The sequence below is a fragment of the Acanthochromis polyacanthus genome, chromosome 1 (assembly GCF_021347895.1).
Source record: "Acanthochromis polyacanthus isolate Apoly-LR-REF ecotype Palm Island chromosome 1, KAUST_Apoly_ChrSc, whole genome shotgun sequence".
NCBI classification, from domain to species: Eukaryota; Metazoa; Chordata; class Actinopteri; family Pomacentridae; genus Acanthochromis; species Acanthochromis polyacanthus.
The window spans coordinates 49,488,368-49,507,162 of NC_067113.1; the positions used below are offsets into that span (position 1 = coordinate 49,488,368).

The following is an 18,795-nucleotide window of genomic DNA, read 5'->3' on the forward strand; positions in this document are numbered from 1 at the left end:
GAGTGGGCAAATGCTCACACTCGATGACGTCTGGCATGTTGGAGAGGTGTTCTCTTCACGGATGAATCCCGGTTTACACTGTTCAGGGCAGATGGCAGACAGCGTGTGTGGCGTCGTGTGGGTGAGCGTTTTTCTGATGTCAGTGTTGTGTATGGAGTGGCCCATGGTAGAGGTGGGGTTATGGTACGGGCAGGCGTCTGTTATGGACCAAGAACACAGGTGCATTTTATTGATGGCATTTTGAATGCACAGAGATACCGTGACCAGATCCTGAGGCCCATTGTTGTGCCATACATCCAAGAACATCACATGTTGCAAGGATCTGAACACAATTCTTGGAAGCTGAAAACGTCCCAGTTCTTGCATGGCCAGCATACTCACTGGACATGTCACCCATTGAGCATGTTTGGGATGCTCTGGATCGGCGTATACGACAGCGTGTACCAGTTCCCGCCAATATCCAGCAACTTCACACAGCCATTGAAGAGGAGTGGACCCCCCCAATAAAACAAAACTGCACCTTTCAGAGTGGCCTTTTATTGTGGGCAGTCTAAGGCACACCTGTGCACTAATCATGGTGTCTAATCAGCATCTTGATATGGAACACCTGTGAGGTGGGATGGATTATCTCAGCAAAGACGTGCTCACTATCACAGATTTAGACAGATTTGTGAACAATATTTGAGAGAAATGGTGATATTGTGTATGTGGAAAAAGTTTTAGATCTTTGAGTTCATCTTATAAAAAATGGGAGCAAAAAACAAAAGTGTCGCGTTTATATTTGTGTTGGGTGTATCTGTACAAGAATGATATTTTTTAACTGATTCAAATAAAGTCAAGCAGTAATTTTATGTTCACACATTGCAAAAGAGCAGAATATTGTTTTAATGTGGACATTATTTACAGCTTTGGTTTTTTCTTATGTTTTTAACAGTTAACATCTGAAATAATAAATAAGAATACATTAAAACATTTTAATCTGTAAAAAAAATTTTTTGAATAATTTTTCAGTCTTCAAGGCATACAATTTTCTTTTTAAATTATAGCAAATATGTGTAAAACAAAGAAATGTTTTGCATATTTTAATCCAGATAAACAACGGGATCATATAGTCGAACTTTGTGTGTGTGTGTGTGTGTGTGTGTGTGTGTGTGTGTGTGTGTGTGGGGGGGGGGGGGGGGTGGAAAAACTCAGATTGTTGATGTGGACATTATTAACAGTTTTGGCTGTTTTCTTGTTTTTCTGTCACAGTCAACATGTGAAATATTGAAAAAGGAAACATTTGAAAAATGAAAAACAATCATTTTTGAATCAATTTTCAGTCCTCAGGGCCCAAAATTTTCCTGTAAGATAATGCAGTTTTCTGCTTATTTTAAACCAGTCAAAAACATTTGATTTTACAGTCAAACTCTGTAAAAATGAATGAATTACCATATGGGAAAAATTACATTTTTGATCGGGACGCTTTTTACAATTTTGACCTGTTTTTTTTTTTGTTTTTTTTTGCCATTTTCAGTTTAAAACATTAACATTTAAAGAAATATGTATGATTAAGTAAACTTAAGTAAAAAAATGTAAACATAAGAAAATGGAAACTTACTGCATTATAATGATGATTTATTTGTTGATGTCTCAGCATTTAGTACTATATTTTTTGATTTTTTTTTTTACAGGGTGAGATCCAGCATTTTTTGGACCTATACTACAGATGAAAACTCAGGATATTTTGGCCCCTGCTGCCTCCACTGTGAAAATTCATTTTAAATGACATTTTCCGACAAACATTAACACAACTGCACCAATTTGAATCCATTATCACAAACTACTCTTCTCTTGAAACTATTTGTTCTCTCATTATTGCCCTATTTATTCCGTTTTGATTGCACTCTCGACTTTATTGCCAATGAATGCATGCCCTCAGTGACTCCTACAGATTTGAATGAAGATTAAATCAATAAATCTGTCACTTCTGAGCCCAACAACTTTACAGAATGCTCCATGTATAAGCACGTAAAAGTGATAAAAATCAAGTCAAACCTTCTGTGATGAATGGAAGATGTTGGAAGATACGTTCACAGTGAAACATCTTTCTAACGTTGAGGTACAGAGACTTCAAACCAAAATAAAATTGTCCATTATGGCACAAAAATTGTCATTCGAACACAACTTGAATAATTTTCAGCTATTTTAAAGTAATTTTGGACTTGCATAGACAATATTTGAGTCAGTTTGAATAATTCTGGACATTTTTGTTTAGTTATTCTGGACATGTTTTGAATCATCACAGACTGCTAGCAGCACTGTGGGTGCAGATTATAACTACCGCTAATTATCGACTACAGCTGATTATCCCACTTGTTTTTTTTTCCTCTTTCCAGCAGCGCACCACGTCCGAACAGGCACCTGCGAGGTCGTGGCGTTGCACCGCTGCTGCAACAAGAACAAAATCGAGGAGCGATCGCAAACTGTGAAGTGCTCCTGCTTCCCTGGACAAGTGGCCGGAACCACCAGAGCGGCCCCGTCATGTGTAGATGGTACGACCCTGACACCTGAATATTTCATGGCTGATCCTTCCTGTCTGTCTTTTTATTTTTTGCTGATACTCCTTTCCGCCAATCTTGGGGGATAGTTTTGCTGAAATCATCAGCAAGTGTCAGCGCACACAGAGTCTGATGTCTAAGAGATGCTATAATCGACAATTTCTTTGTTGGTTTTTTTAATCGAATTAAAACTGTATGTGATTTGTTGTTTAACAGGATCCAAAAAATTTAATAAAGTAGTAATAAAAGGAAGGGGCTGGGGATAACTGCCATTGCCATTTAAATTTCTATATCTAAATACTTAAATTATTCACTGAACTCTTGCTACCCTGTGGGTTTTTAATTAATCTGTTGATTAATTAATTAGCTATTCCCTATATCCCTGACATGAAAACATGCTCCAGTAGGCTACAGTCCCGTTTCATGCGTGTTCCACCAAGGACAACGTTTACAATGTCGAGAGAAGATGAGAAGATAAACGAGGTTCTTCTTTTTTCAGCCTCTATAAATGTCAGGAAACCTTGATTAATGTCCATCACTATTTTATGTAGCCCAAGTTGGACTGCTTATATTGCTTGTATTGTCCGAACAACACCACCCAAATATGTTTGCTATCATAAAAGACTAAAAGAAAAAAAAAAAAGAAAAAAAAAGGAGCATATCTCCACATAAGAGTGTCTGGAGCCAGAAAATGGTAGGAACTTTGAGTTTTTTGATGGTTTGGTATATTAACATCCAGGTTATTGATGCTTAGGTGCACTAATATCCATGTTTTTTATAGTTTGGTGCTTTAGTAATCTGTTTATTTATGTTTTGCCCCATTAACTTGCATGTTTTTATTGTTTTTTCTGCATTACTACCTGCTTTTTATTATGTATTGGTGCATAAATATCCAATTTATGAATGCTTAGGTATATTAAGATCCATGTTGTTGATGTTTTATAGCATTGACATCCATTTCTATGATGCTATGGTGTATTAATATCCAGTTTTTTTTTATTTTTTTTGGTGTGTTTATATCCAGTTTATTAACGCTGTGAGGAGTTAATTTCTGGGGATCTGGTTAAGACCCATATTTTTGGTGTTTTATAGCATTAACACCCAGATATATGAGGTTATGGTATATTGTCATCTAGGTTTTTAATGTTTGGGGGCATTAATGTCCATTTTTATATGTTTTGGTATGTTAAGATAAATGTTTTTGACGTTTTCAAGCTTAAATATCTAGTTTGTTTTACGTTTTTGCCCATTAATATCCAGGTTTTGGTACCTTGGTGTATAATTATGCATATTTTATATGCTTGATGCATTATATCCAGTTGTATTATGTTGTAGTGTATTAATATCCATATTATTTATGTTTTGGTTTGCTAAGATTCAGGTTTTGGATGTTTTGGCATGTCCACATCCAGGTTTGCACATATATACTAAACTGTTAGACATCTGTACCTTAATATATTTTGAGGAAAACTCCCAAATTCAAGTCTTTAAAAAATTTGTCACAGTTTTTGATTTTCTTCAAACTTCCCCACAGCTGGGTTTTAGAATTCAAAAGTCAGTGAAATAAGTCCTGAATTCCAGCTTATATAAAATTAAAGCTTTATGCTGTTGTAGTTTCCTCAATTCTTCATTGCTATTGTCCTTTTAAATGTACAGCAGTTTGATTAATACTGCCAGAAGGCATAGAACTAGTTGTAGGCTAATAATGTACCAGAAGTAGTTGTAGAATGAAGTGACTTGTCTTGTTCAGCACTACAAGCAGTTGCATCAGTGCGAACATTAATTTAAGTGATACTGCAGCGTAAGAAGTACTCACTGGAACTCCCTGTCCTGTGTGATGACAGTCTGCTCTCTATTTAGTCTGCAATAGCTTTACTATTTTTGCCATTATAAACACAGAATTGTAAGCTGTGTGATGAAAGATGCTCCTGGAGGGTTTTTAAATTCACAGATAAACGACTGTGACTGTCCAGTGCAGACTGTCGAGCAGACGACCTGGAAGGTCTCTTAGCATGCTAATGTGTCAGACCTCCGGCTCGGCACAAGTGGCTGCTTCACTTTGGTCTGAAAAGCGCGGATTTCTGGCTCAACTCTAGACCCAGACATGTTTGACCTATTCCTTGACATTTTCCTATTGACATTTTCTGCAAATTAGAGCTGTGAGCCGCTGGCCCCGGTTTAAAGCTCCATGGGTGATCTCAGGAAAAAAAATGATCAGCACTTAACCTTTTAATTATTCTTTCTTCTACGACCAGGGATTACCTTTAGCTGCGCTCGGTGCGAGACAACCTCTTTATCTATGAAGATAAATGAACCTCCAGACATCTGAGAAAACCTGAAGTGATCTGAATGAGCAGTAGCCACAGAAAATACAAGCAAAGTTGACTAAATGAAATTTTAAACTTCTTGAACAATCATGGTGGCTTCTACTGTCGCAGTCATGTGATGATAGCAAAGAAGGCTTAAAGCTGGAGTTGGCAGCATTTTATTAGTGTCTTTAGGGCAAACATCCTTAATAAAATCCTTAATAATTAAGAGTCCTTCAGTATATTGTACGTCAAGTGATCTGAGATGAAACTAAACTTCTTTACGTCTTCTTGGCTCCATTTTCAGATTTAATCAGAAGTATTATCACTAAGATTGGGTGAGATAGTATCAAGAACAACAAATAAATCAAAGCAACAGCTCACATCAATCTTCTTGAGTAAAGACAACATCTAACAAAATTATGTTCAACCAACAAACTACATTGAGTTACTTGAATTAGATTTTCTTCTCCAATCAAAGGTTTATTTAATTGCCACTTACTCAATGATTGGTAGTATGGACACACATAGTTAAGGTCATTACTTACAAAAACTGATTTATCCCAACATGTTTTCCACATTATTGCGAAGGCTCCTTGTGTTTATTATGTACTTTATTACCATAATCATGAACACAAGTTGCTTAGAATAGATTTTCTTCAGTACTTTTAGGCCTCTTCCTGTTTTTGTAGCTTTTAAGAAACTACTTAATTCAACAACAAGACGTGCAAATCAACATATGATATCGACTATAGAAAAAAAGCCTTCTAGCAAATGCAACTTTCTGATCCCTATTCATTAGTTTGCTAAACTGTTGGGTAACGATGGACAACTTTCGCTGCTAAAGATAACTAGCGTTAAGTAAATTTTGTAGCACAACATATTTCACCAAGTGTATGAGCAAGTGTAATAAACAGGCGTTTCAGAGTCCAAGATTGGTCAAATAATTGAAAATATTCCCGAATTCATTGTCTTAATGGAATTTACTTCTAAAAAATAAAAAAAAGACCTTTGTATCATGTTTGTTAGGACTGTAGGTCCTCTAACTCACAACCCTAACCGTCATTTTGTTACCGCATCTTGAGTTTGGTTATAATGTAGAAATTCAAGATGCGATTACAGAAAATATTAAGTTGATGCAACATTACCACGTCAAGTCAATCCATCAGATTAATATTTGCAAAGTGAAAGACTTATCTACTTAAACAAAAGTAGTGTGTTTTCATCTTGCAGTTCTGTATTTGGAAGCACCTCTTTCATGGCAGGGGAGGAAAAAGCACCTGAAAAATCTTACTTCCTTACTGGCACATGAGCAGGACTGAGCAGAACTTTTATAGTATGACTCCAGCACATTTCAACAGTTCTTTTTATTCTAAGTGTGGAACAGATTTGACCAATGTGCTGTCACCATGTACTGACCCCATAAGAACTGAGGTGTGAGCACTGAACATCCACAGACATGCAAAATAAACATTCCAGCTCATTTATGAATACGAGCTCAAGGTCAAAGCAAAGATTTACTGGCAGGTTTTACAGCTCCAGTGGAAAAAAATAAAACATTAAAATAAATACAGGAGAGCATAACTCAGCCTCTTGCTCCCAGATGTTTTCAGCCTGAGCTGCCCTCGTGTTTTTAAAGCATCATTAACCGTTAAGTGGAATGAATCCCATGCACTTTTTTGTGTGTTTGGTCATCAATAGTCCCATTTCATTTCACGAGATACCTTTGTGGCTTTTTAATAGCCGCTGTTACACAACCACCATCTGCTCGCAGTTGACCTGATGCACTTTTTACATCGCACCGCTGCCATAACCACGGCTGTATAATACAAATTGATTCCCTCATGTCATAAAGTCTTCATTCTGTGCAGTTTACTCCAGCGAGGCTCTGGTGTTATGTGTGGATTATAATAACCATCCTCTTCATTAGGAGGAACGCTGATGCCGGTGGAGGCAGATGTGGATAACGACCTCTGTAATACGCCAAATTTAAATGTCTTCGTGCCTTGTACATCGCAGAGGCCTGATGTTTTCTGTTATGGCGGTGTTTTTACTGCAGCTGAAGGTTCTGAGTGGAGTGGCACCTGTTTCCAGATCCCATCCTCGACACGCGGACACGCATCGCGAGGAGTCTCATGCGTTTGAAGACTCAAAATAGATGAGAGCGTTACCAGTCAAAAAGCAAATCTTACATCACTTATCTGTCAGAATGTGACGGGGCCCGATGAGACACGGCGGCGACGATTTGACGGATATCTGAGGAGACGCCTCATTTCAGGCTCTTAACGTCAAGAGGAAATTTAAATTCGACTAACTGGCGCAGAGCTGAAATCACAAGGCGAAAAATCAATTAGTCACTTTTTATGACAGAATTAGAACAACTCATTGGCTCCAGATGATGCTTTTCTAAGGATGGTAGTGATTATCAGTTAATCTGTTAATTGTAGCAAGTTAGTTTTTCAAATGTGAGGAGAAAAACACCACTTCTGTTCATAATAGTAAATTATAAATAGTAAGTCCTTTGGCTCCACCTTAAGTACTTGGGTTTGTGGCTTTGACTGAAGGAAAAAAAGCTAATTCATGTAGCTCAATGTAGATGGCTGAACACAATTTCATTAGAAGTTATCTTATCCAAAAAAAAAAAAAAAGCAAACTGTTGCATTGATTTATTTTTTGATGCTCTTGATACTATCACACCTGATCTGGGTGAAAATACCCAAAGAGCAGACAAAGAAGTTTTGATATCCACATTTTTGTTTTGGTGCAACAGTATCCAGGTTTTTGATGTTTTGATGTGTTAATATCCAAGTTTTGTTATGTTTTAGTATGTAAATATCCAATATTTGAATGTTTTGGTGTGTTAATATCCAGGTTTTATGTTTTATTACATAAATATCCAATACTTGAATGTTTTGATGTGTTAATATCCAGGTTCTAAATATTTTGGTGCATTAATATCTAGGTTTTTGTGGTTTGGTGCTTGGAAATTCTGGTTTTTAATGTTTTAGTGCATTAGCCTCCAGCTTTTTTAGGTTTTGGTGCTGTAATATCCAGGTTTTTGATGTTTCAGGTTTTAAATGATTTAATGCATCAATATCCAGGTTGTAAATTATTTGGTGCATTAATATCCATGTTTTTGAGGTTTTGATGTGTTAATATCCAGGTTCTGTTATGTTTTATTATTTAAATATCCAATATTTGAATGTTTTGGTGTGTTAATATCACGGTTCTAAATATTTTGGTGCATTAATATCTAGGTTTTTGTGTTTTGGTGCTTGGAAATTCTGGTTTTTAATGTTTTAGTGCATTAGCATCCAGCTTTTTAAGGTTTTGGTGCTGTAATATCCAGGTTTTTCATGTTCTAATATCTCAATATCCAGGTTTTAAATGATTTGGCAAATTAATATCCATGTTTTTGAGGTTTTGATGTGTTATTGTCCAAGTTTTGCTTTGTTTCATTATGTACATATCCAAAATTTGAATGTTTCGCTGTGTTAATATCCAACTTTTTATGTTTTGGTCTGTTCATACCCTTTTTTGTTGCATTAGTATGCAGCGTTTTGATGTTTTAATGTGTTAATATGCAGGTTTTAAATGTTTTGGGGCATCAATATCTAGACTGTTGTCTAGAAAGGCGATTGAAGTTCAGGTGCATTAATATCCAGATTTTTTTGATGTTTTGGAATGGTAATAACCAGGTTGTTGATGGAAATATTTAAAGAAGAATTCTTTCTGAGCTTAATACAGACTGAACTATACTCTGTACCTGTAGATAAAATTGTTAGACCACTGTAGGTAGATAATTTTAGGTAAGCTCCCAAACTCTGCCTACTAAACTAGTTGGAACAAATTAATTTTCATTCGTAAATCATTTGTCTACTTGTGACTGTACTACCCATCATTAGGTAAGTCACAAAAATACTTTTGGCTGAAGAAGAAAAGCCAATTCCTTTAACATTGTTGTTTGTTGAACATAATTTCATTAACTGTTGTCTTAACTCAAAAGTATTTGAGTTAAACACATTTTTTACAGTCTAAAACAGCCTTTTGTTGCTCTTTATACCATCTCACCTGATTGGATTACTGTATTGATCAGCGATTAAACGTTGATGCTCAGTCAGTGATCAAAGTTACCGTGGGCTTTGGGAAACTGGCATCATCTTTGGAACGTATTACGGATTATAAACTTTGCTGACAGCGTGAACAAAGACATTTCTGACAGTTTGTTCTTTGACCTTCCATGTCTTTTGCCAGCCTCAATAGTGGAACAGAAGTGGTGGTGTCAGATGCATCCGTGCCTTGATGGGGAGGAATGCAAAGTTCTTCCTGATCTGAAGGGCTGGAGCTGTGCTACGGGGAACAAGATCAAAACTACTAAGGTAAGTTTGACAAACACACCCGTCACTTTCATGATCTGTGAACCTGTTGAGTCTGACCTGACAACTCCGGCTCCGCAAGGTCAACAGGCTGTGGCTTCTGTTACGACTTTACCTAAAACTAATGTTTGTAGCTGGTGCTCGGACCCTCAGGGGCCTCGAATCAATGGGCTGTCATGTCTCCTTAGCACTTTCAGGCCACTTTGAGCACCCAAACTGGCCAATTACTCACTCCAATTACCTGCTTTTAACATTGTAACCCGATGCCCATATCCTTCACTGTGTTATGACGACCCGTAGACTTCAGTTGTGCCTCTCTCCATGTGCTTAATTATTTAAACTGCCTGCACCACACCTGCCTGGAGCCGGGAGCCTGGAGCCTGGGGCTATTGATTGAGGGGAGTTGTCGGGACCTCAAAATGGGATGCATATGTATCTATATATAATCATTTTGTTCTTTTACTGGTCCGGAGAGGGTTAGTGGGAAAGTCTAGTGATGTCTGGGAACAGATATTTGCTAATTATCAGACCTCAAAGTAAGGAAACTAAACCATCTTCTCTTTTCTTTAACGCAAACGCCTGGAAAGATTTCTGCTGACAGAGACCAGCTTTGGTAACGTCAGATGCTTCACAGCGGAGTCCAGGTGATTAATCTGTTCTTATTATGTTAAAATTTCAAGGTTTAGTGTTTGAAACAGACAGAAACATGAATCATCAATGTGGCTTATTACTATTTCATTGTCTAAGGGTATTATTAACCGCATTTCCCAGCAGTGTGGCTACACCAGAGATGGAAAGACAAGCTAGAAGAGGTATACAATTCATACACACAACAGCCTGTTCAAAGCATCGAGCATTACCCAGCTGATTTATCTTGCACACCTTTGATCTCAGCCAGAGAAACAAGTTTCTTAAGTTTCAAATCTTTCTGCAGACTGCTTGAAGCAGCGGGGGGGTCGTGCTTTCTTCTTCACCTGTGCTGAGGTTTGGGGGAAAACAGAACAATAGAAAGCTGGAACCCCCCCTACACTGACCTCTGTGGCACTACATCAGAAATGCATCCATACACAATGCAAACACGCTGGGAATTGAAAGTGTAAACAAAGTTGTGAGTGGCTACTATAAAGCCCGGGACACAGCGGGGAATACAGTCCATGTGGAGCGCATCTCAGCGTGGTGAGCAACCTGACATGCAAAGTGTTTGAGCTGCTGAGTTTTGTACATTTGAAGCCAGAAATGGCAGCCTGAGCTAACAGTTTAAACAGCGTCTTTTAGACTGATAAATACAGAAATTCTCAAAAGGTACATCAGAGACCTGCACTGTCTGTGATGCTTTATACCTGAGGGATGAGAGAGAATAAAAATCTAATGTTGGTGTGTACACAGCGCTGCTTTTTATTAGACTGTTTGTACTTCTGCTCGTTTTATAACCTGCTCATACCAGACTCACAATCGAATTTGAGCAGATGAGGAAGTCTCAGCTCGGGAAGAATTATTCCTCAGGAAGCTTTGTGTTTTGCTCCTAAAGTTGCAATAAGGCCCGGCTCACACTACAGGAGTTATAAAGTCCTGACAGATTTTGAAATTGAGATGCATCACTCATATAGGGACAAACTTCACAGCTATTCTCCTCTGCAATCTCAGATGCGACTGCAACACTGGAAAATAATGGCGCATCAAACACTAGAGGATATAATTAAGATAATCGAGTTAGCTATCAGGGAGTAGTGCATCACCTCATGTGATCTTAATTAGGGATGCAAATTTTCTTAATCAGTCCACAGCAGCCTTCAATCAACCAATAATTGATAATATAAAACAAAACGAGCTCAGTAATGTAGCCGATTTGAACACAGGCACATAGCGTAAACAACTGTACAGGTCATTGGCCACTTAAATGGCATATCTGATCAACAATTGGACCACATTGATGCCATTTTCATGCACTTCAGCTCGTCTAAAATACGAGAGTTCAGGCCAGCAGGCATTACTCCTCACAGGAGACTTGGTCATGGTGGCCCTTGTCAAACTCCACCAATGCCCCCTGCTCGCCAACATGGAACTGCCTGTAGTCCAGGTGACCTCTTTGTCTGCTGCCATTTCAAACAGAAAGTCCCCACCTGGTGGCTCAACCAGGTACTACAGCTAATCTACATTACTTTTTGAATCTGTTAAATTATTAATGGCAGTTAATCGCTTAACCAATAATCATCAACACCAAAGACGTGAACAAAATATAGACTGGACTGCAACAACTTCCTGTAATACTAATACTACTCTGCAGTGACAAAACCAAAAGCTAAACCAGTCTGACCATAGTTGGGATGATGTGGTCAACATGGGTAGTTTATTCTTCAGTGAGAATTGGAGGTGAGATTTTAAGTATCAGTTTATTAACTAACATTAGCCTCAAATGCTAGAATGTTTAGCATTGCTTATCAAAAGTGTTTGTTTCTCCAGGTGCTTCTGTGATTATCATAACCATCCCAAGTATATCTCAGAAACATCAAACATCTACAACAGCATTGTTTTGCATGGAGCACATTATCTTAAGAGCTACAAATGATATTTCAGCCATTACCAAGCAGAGCTGCAACAATTAATCAATTAGTTGTCAAATATTAAATTCACTCTCAAGCAATTTCTATGATTCCAGCTTCGTAAATGTGAATATTTTCTGGTTTCTTTACTCCACTGTGACAGTAAACTGAGTATATTTGGGATGTGGGCAAAACAAGACATTTGAGGATGTCACTTCACGCCTTGAGAAATACCGATTAGCATTTTTCATAATTTCCTGACATTTTAGACCAAAAAAGCCTTAGCTTTAGGATTTCCATCACTTTGACCCCTGAAAGCAACATTCAAGCCTCACTGAAAATGAGATCCCTCTTTCCAAAAATGTTTTCTATGTTGTTCAAGAGGAATTAAAAGGAGATAGAGGTTTTGCTGGTAGTAGTAAATTCTGCGTTCTTTCCCTTTTCTGTGATGCTAATCTGCTATATTTATTCACCAATTTCAAATGAATGCACAGCAGCATCTCACCTCTAAGTTTCCCTGAAGAACAGAAAAGCTATGTTTTTGAATTGTGGCCAAAAAAAAATGCATTAGTCCAGACTGTGAAACTTAATTTGGAGAAAAGCATATCTGCAGTGCCTCTGCTTTTCTGCTTTTGCTGATTTTACCAGCACATTCACACATAAAAATCTTGCCCTGTGCATCTTCAAAATGGCCCAGTCGCGGTAGTTATAACACCAAACATATTGCTGAGAAGGACACTGCGGTGTGCCAATTACACGGCTGAATTACACAAACACAAGCCCTGCACCTGCTGTGTTAAATCTCTCAGCCAACCTTACTTGAGGCACTAAATGGAGATGAATCCTTTGCCAGTTAAATCAGCACTTGTCAGCCACCAATTAAGCGAACGTAACACCCGGGGAAGACTTAGAGTTTCCTCCCAGTATTTTTAGCTTTGTTTCAGACAGCCACTCAAATACTGTTAATGATTATCCCCCCCCTCCTAAAGTGAGTCACAGCGTAGATCCATCTCTGAAGACATTTTCTCTTCTGACAAGAAGCGGCGCTGCTCTTTGTCTTTTCAGCCTGAAATTATTCTCAAATTGGTACCACATTAATCACAGTGACAGCGCCGAATGTAAATGACTGTGTAAAGGGAGGAATTTATTGCAGCCTGTGCAGCGACCAGCAAAGTGCAGCAACAACCTAAATTTATGGAGACTCTTTACCCCGCGTTTGATATGATTATGCAGGTTTTCTTGACAAGTGATGGCCCGATGGTTCGCGGATTGCTTTGCTTCTCTGCATAATTGAGGATGATTTATATGACAAGATGCACTGGCATGCTACTACTTTGCTCCATCACGTGTCAAAAAAGCCCATTTGTGAATTAATCTAACTGGCTATCAGAACTGTCTGTTTTCTATCAAAAGTTCAGCATCGATAATGGGGGCCTTACAAGTCGGCCGATGGCTTCCCTCAGTCCGTCAAACAAGCGGCTGACAGACAGCTGGAATCGATAGCGGACGCCGTTATGAAGGTTGCTGCGTTATGTTCCTCGAGAGTCTTTTCCAGAATGTACTTTTAGAAGAGCAGAGGAGCTGCCAGTCAGCCACTGAGCTTCATGACAGGCAATTTAATCTCAAGGAGAACGGAGGTCTTCAGAGTGTCTGACAGCAGCGAACTCAGAGAGGAAAAACCTCAGAGTGGACCTCAAACCCAACTAACCAGCATTTTTATCTTCATCCCAAATACTGTACAGAATTCTAATGGGTGGAAAATATGTGCATACATGATGGTGTTACTCAGCAGATGTTGAATCTTAAAGAATTCCACAGGTGTTTTCCAAAACTGATTTTAATTGTAACCTTTATTATTGTTTTTCACACAGTGAGAAAGAGCCACTTTTTTTCCACAGTTAAACCACCGTTGGTCAGTTAAGAAAAATATTTCATTAAAGCTGCTGGATTATTCAATATTATCACATAACTGGGGCTGCCACTAAAAAATATATGTTTTAAATTGATTCACCTATCAACTACTATACCACTAGTCGACTGATTGAAACATTTGACTTTGCTGTGAAAAAAAAGCTAAATAATCATTTCATTTAGGTTCATTTTATTTTGACAAGCTGTATATTATGGTATAATGCAGCACAGTGCAAATTTTAAACAAAGGTTTGCATAATCAAGAGCAAAACTGTAGAGTTAAAAGAGGGCTTATTATATCATTCAGTGGGGCAACTTTAAAAGAAATACAAGCCAATATTAAACCTCCTAACAAAGAGTAAAACAATTTAATTATAATAAACAACTGATTGTTTGAAGGTTACCTGATTTTGGTAGTAACTTGTGTTTTTTACCAGTCTTTGGTGATGTAGAAAGCTGTGTTAATCAGATTTTTCTACTGGCATGGCTTCCTAATTTCTCATAAGTGATTGCTATTGACTACAGCTGATGACTCCTCTGAGCCAATTTAAACAGGGCCAATCTGATCCACTCATTAGACTCAGCCACAAACACTACAAAGGGGAAAATCCTAAGGAGTACAACACAAATCTGAAAAAGTAAATTATTGACATGAACAAGTCAGGATAGTCACTTGAAGCCATTCAAAGCAGCTACAAATCCCAAAACTATGGTATAAAGGGGAAGTGTAAAGCGCATGGTACAGTTGTGGAACGGCTGTGATCAGGAAGAAAAACTATCACCTGCTGCTGAGAGCCAACTAGTTAGGATGGTTAGGAGTCGACCAAGAAACATAAGCAGGCCAGTAATGAATTAGAAGAACATAGCAATCAGTGTCCATAATGTTTTACATTGGTATAGGTTGAGAAACCTTTCTCTAGAAGCAGTACCTTAAAACCCAACTGAAGTTTGCTGCTGATCACATGAACATAGAAAAGGCCTTCTGGATAAAAGTTCTGTGGTCAGACGAAAAAAAATAGCTATTTGGCCACAATGCCCAGAAATAATTTTGAAAGGACGAATGTGAGGCCTTTAACCCCAAAAACACCAAACCTCCAAGCCTACCATCAAGCACGGTGGTGGCAGTACCATGCTCTGTGGAACGGGAGCTTTATGCAAAGTAAACGGAACAATGAAGGTGGAGGATTATCTCCACATCCTTCAAGAAAACCTGAAATCTTCAGCAAGAACTGGTGTTTCAACAAGACAATGACCCAAACACACATCATGGGCTTCAAGGATTTCATCAGGGAAAATTCAGAGTAATAGGAGTCACTGGAAACTCAAGACTGGTGATGGCATGGTCTTTACAAGTGTATGTAAACTTTTGTTCATGACTGTAGGTTAGAGTTGCATTAAGAAGGGAAAATGATGGGTTTTTTGTTGATTAACATAGCAGGTTACTGTGAAGATGCCACCTGACTCTGCACCACTGAGGCCTAGAATAATGGCAAAACTGGTATATTTGTCAGGTTCTAAATCAGATAGTTGGGGTTTCATACATAACAAACCTAAGGAATCAATCTTGTCAACTTGAAGGATTTCATTTTTCTTCTCTAGAATTGTTTTTAAACAGGCTGAATTACTTCAATATTTAGACCCTCCAGAAAAACGCGGGCAAAAATCCTTGATTATGCGGGCTAAAATCCTTGATTATGCGAATAAACATGCAGGGTTTTTATGCCATTTTATGCGGAGAAATTGCGGAAAGTTGCAAAGTATGCGAATAGTTGTGAAATATGCGCGATTCACCTGCCGTCTGGCCGCCGAGGGATGTGTCCTCTAATCAGACACTGGGTCTACTGCGGGGTTACTGGACTGACAGCCTGTGCTTTGGGAGGGGGAGAAGCTCACAGCAGCACCTGCTGCTTGTTGAAAACAGTAACTGTAGAATGATCCGAGTTTTCCTGTCAGTCTCCAAAACGGCAGAAAAAGTCGCTAGACTTGTGGCTAGTCGCTTTAGACAAAAAAGTCGCTAGGACGCTTTGGAAAAATCGCTAGATTTAGCGAGAAAGTCGCTAAGTTGGCAACACTGGCGCTACGCTCCGCATCAGCTCGTGCTTCTAGTGTATGTGTGTGTGAATGCGCGAACTGATGACATCAGGCCGGGCGTCACATAAAAACTCACTCACAACTCCATTTATATTGGTTACAGTTTTCTCATTTTATGCGGAAATTGCGAAATCAAGCGGGACCCGCATATTTCTCTTCTTTTCGTGGAAATGTGTGATTCTTGCGGGAATTATGCGCTGTTTTGCGGGGATTATGCGGTCTTTTGGGAAATAATTGAACCCCGCATAATCAGCAGCATTTTGATGATTAATGCGGGAATTCATGCGATCGCATAATCGCGTTTTTCTGGAGGGTCTAAATATTACAACTTGCCATTGTGTAGTTCAGAGTAGTTCTACAGTCTTTGAGCAAAAATTACATATTCATAGATCCACACACACTGGAGGAGGCAGAGTCACATTTAAGATATTTTAAGGCATGAAGGGAATATTTTTATGGAGAAAACTTCTAAATATGTAATTTTCATGAATACAGATTGGTGCCTGGAGAGAATCTCTCCCTCAGCATCACCTTCAGGGCACCAACTTCACACAATGTGTTTACTGGGGAGATAATTTGCAAAATATTCATGATTCCTGTGGGATAAACCCTTTTGATAAACTTTAGCTCTAAACCCAACCACTGTTAGGATTCTTCAAACAGCCAAAACTGCCCACATACTCTTTGTTTCGTCCAGCATTTCTACAGTTTCTCTCATCTGAGGGTCACTGGTGGGGTTTTTAGACCTTTAGTCATATTTTTCCTATGAAGATAATGAGTTTTGTGGCCAGCATAAAACTGCAAGAACGAAAATGGGCATCAGTGCTGAATTATGCATCTGATTTTGTAGCGGCTCTGCCAACATGTTTGACATGTCAGTCAGTGTAGGCGGGAGTTTTCAGTTGATAAAGTTCAGTTTTGTTACTGTAGGCCGTGCCCTTTTGTTTTCCTGTTTTCTTTGTCTGCGTACATTGAATGCAGTTCCAGTCGTGTTTTTTCAGGTTACGCAGACGCTTTTGCACAATAAATAGGGAAATGCCGTTATAGTAATACTTGTGTGTTACCTTTCTTTGATTGTATTCTGGTGTTGCTGTAGATTTCATGACTCTGATTTAGTCTTTTTCTTGTGATGCAGATGAACCAGCAGCTCTGGACTATCTGATCTTAAAAGGAGAAGAATAATGCAAAGGACCTTTCTGTAAATAGAGACTTCCTTTCTTCTGGACTGCAATTAATCTTTGGAAATAACTCTGAATGCTTCTTCCTGAACTCTATGGACATCAACAAGTGGAGTAGCGCTTCTCATTGAAGGACTCGACGTATGATTAGCCTTACTGGACGACAGGATTTATTCTCTGACATTACTTGTAGTGGAATACAACAATGACCTTTGCCTCAGTGTTAATTTCTAGAGTAATATGTCCTTCAGGAGGGATTCTGCATCACAAGTTTTGTCCAGGGTGAGCGGCAGGTCAGTATCTTGTGTAAGAATTGCAAATACTGAAACACAAAGTGTGACTTTTGTTTTATCAGTCGGTTTGTGGCTTTCTTCTCTAACAAAGTGTAGTTTTCAAAAAGTTCAAATACAGGTGAAAATGTGCGGCCGAGCAGCAGGCATTCAGAGTGATTTTCAAAGGAATACAGGAACATTCATCATTATCTGTGTATTAGGTGTTCCAGTCAACCCAGATACTGTTGAAAAATCAAGGACTGCTTGCCTAAGCCGCTACTGAAAGCTGTATAAACTGATCAAACCTACCAGCTGTTAACAGACTGAAAAGTTGAATCCAGCTATGGTCTATTTTTCCTCTGAAAATCACTCTCAGCCACTTTCTGCCACTTCTGTCAGACTTTGTTTTTTTTGTATTGCAGCTCTGGAGTTCAGATTTTTTGACAAGAGCAGTGTAAATTAAAAGCACAGCATCTGGGCACCGGCTGGGTGATGACAGCATCGTTCCCAAAACTGTTTTTCAAACTAGTTACTCGAGTATGATTTGCTGATCACCTCTCAGCAGGTATCGCTGACACCTCCTTCGTCTGTGTAAGTGATGACATCAGTAATAAACTATGGTTGTGTGACTAAAGCCTCCAGTCTTCTGACCATCTGTGCACCAATGAAGTCTGGATTTCTCTTTTATTTAGCGTTGAAATTTAGCACAACTATCCCAGAGGACGGATTCAGCAGAGCAAACCTTCTACTTTTCCAGTAAAATGTCTCAATGCCTACTGAACGAACTGGTTGAACATTCCATACTGACGGTTCCCAGAGGAGTAATCTTTAGGACTCTGGTGATTCTGAGTTTTCTTGTTGTGCCACCATGAGGTTGACATGTAAGGTCGGAAGCATTGCCTTCCCACAAAATTTGGTATGAGCATTTACTAACCTCTCAGATTTAAGTGAAGTAACCTTGGTGATTTCTTGACTTTGTGTCTGGCACCATCACTGGGTCAAAGTTTCAGTTTGTCTCATTTATGTCCAAATTCCTGCAAATCTAATAACATTGCCTTAGCTATACACCACATTTGGGCTACCACTAATGACTCATTTTGTTATTTAATATTCTGTCTATTTCACTAAGTAGTCAACTAATCTAAATGAATTTGCCTCTAAGATTTCATTTAAGTTAGTTGTATTCTGACAATCTGTATGTATGGAGCAGCATCGTACTCAATGTAAAGAAAAGTTTATATACTTAAGTACAAAAATGTAGTGTTAAACTGGAAACTAACATCCATCCATTCTCTATACACCGCTTTATCCTCATTAGGGTCGCGGGGGGTGCTGGAGCCTATCCCAGCTGACTAGGGCAAAGGCAGGGGACACCCTGCACAGGTCACCAGTCTGTCGCAGGGCTACATATACAGACAAACAATCACACTCACATTCACACCTACGGGCAATTTAGAGTGATCAATTAACCTCAGCATATTTTTGGACTGTGGGAGGAAGCCGGAATACTCCTAGAAAACCCACGCATGCACAGGGAGAACATGCAAACTCCATGCAGAAAGATCCCAGGCCAACCCCGGG

The 18,795-nt window shown here is 38.7% G+C and overlaps 1 protein-coding gene across 2 annotated transcripts in view; it reads left to right on the top strand.

The window, feature by feature from the left end:
* tafa2 (TAFA chemokine like family member 2) overlaps positions 1 to 17,848 on the top strand; it is a 92,913-nt gene extending 75,065 nt beyond the window's left edge. For both annotated transcript variants that reach the window (XM_022189345.2, XM_051951912.1), the window contains exons 3-6: positions 2,379 to 2,534; positions 9,101 to 9,225; positions 9,810 to 9,866; positions 16,900 to 17,848. In XM_022189345.2, the coding sequence (XP_022045037.1) occupies positions 2,379 to 2,534; positions 9,101 to 9,225; positions 9,810 to 9,839 (311 nt within the window). In that variant the 3' untranslated portion in view covers positions 9,840 to 9,866; positions 16,900 to 17,848. The remainder of the gene's footprint in view (positions 1 to 2,378; positions 2,535 to 9,100; positions 9,226 to 9,809; positions 9,867 to 16,899) is intronic.
* The last annotated feature ends 947 nt before the right edge of the window (positions 17,849 to 18,795 follow it).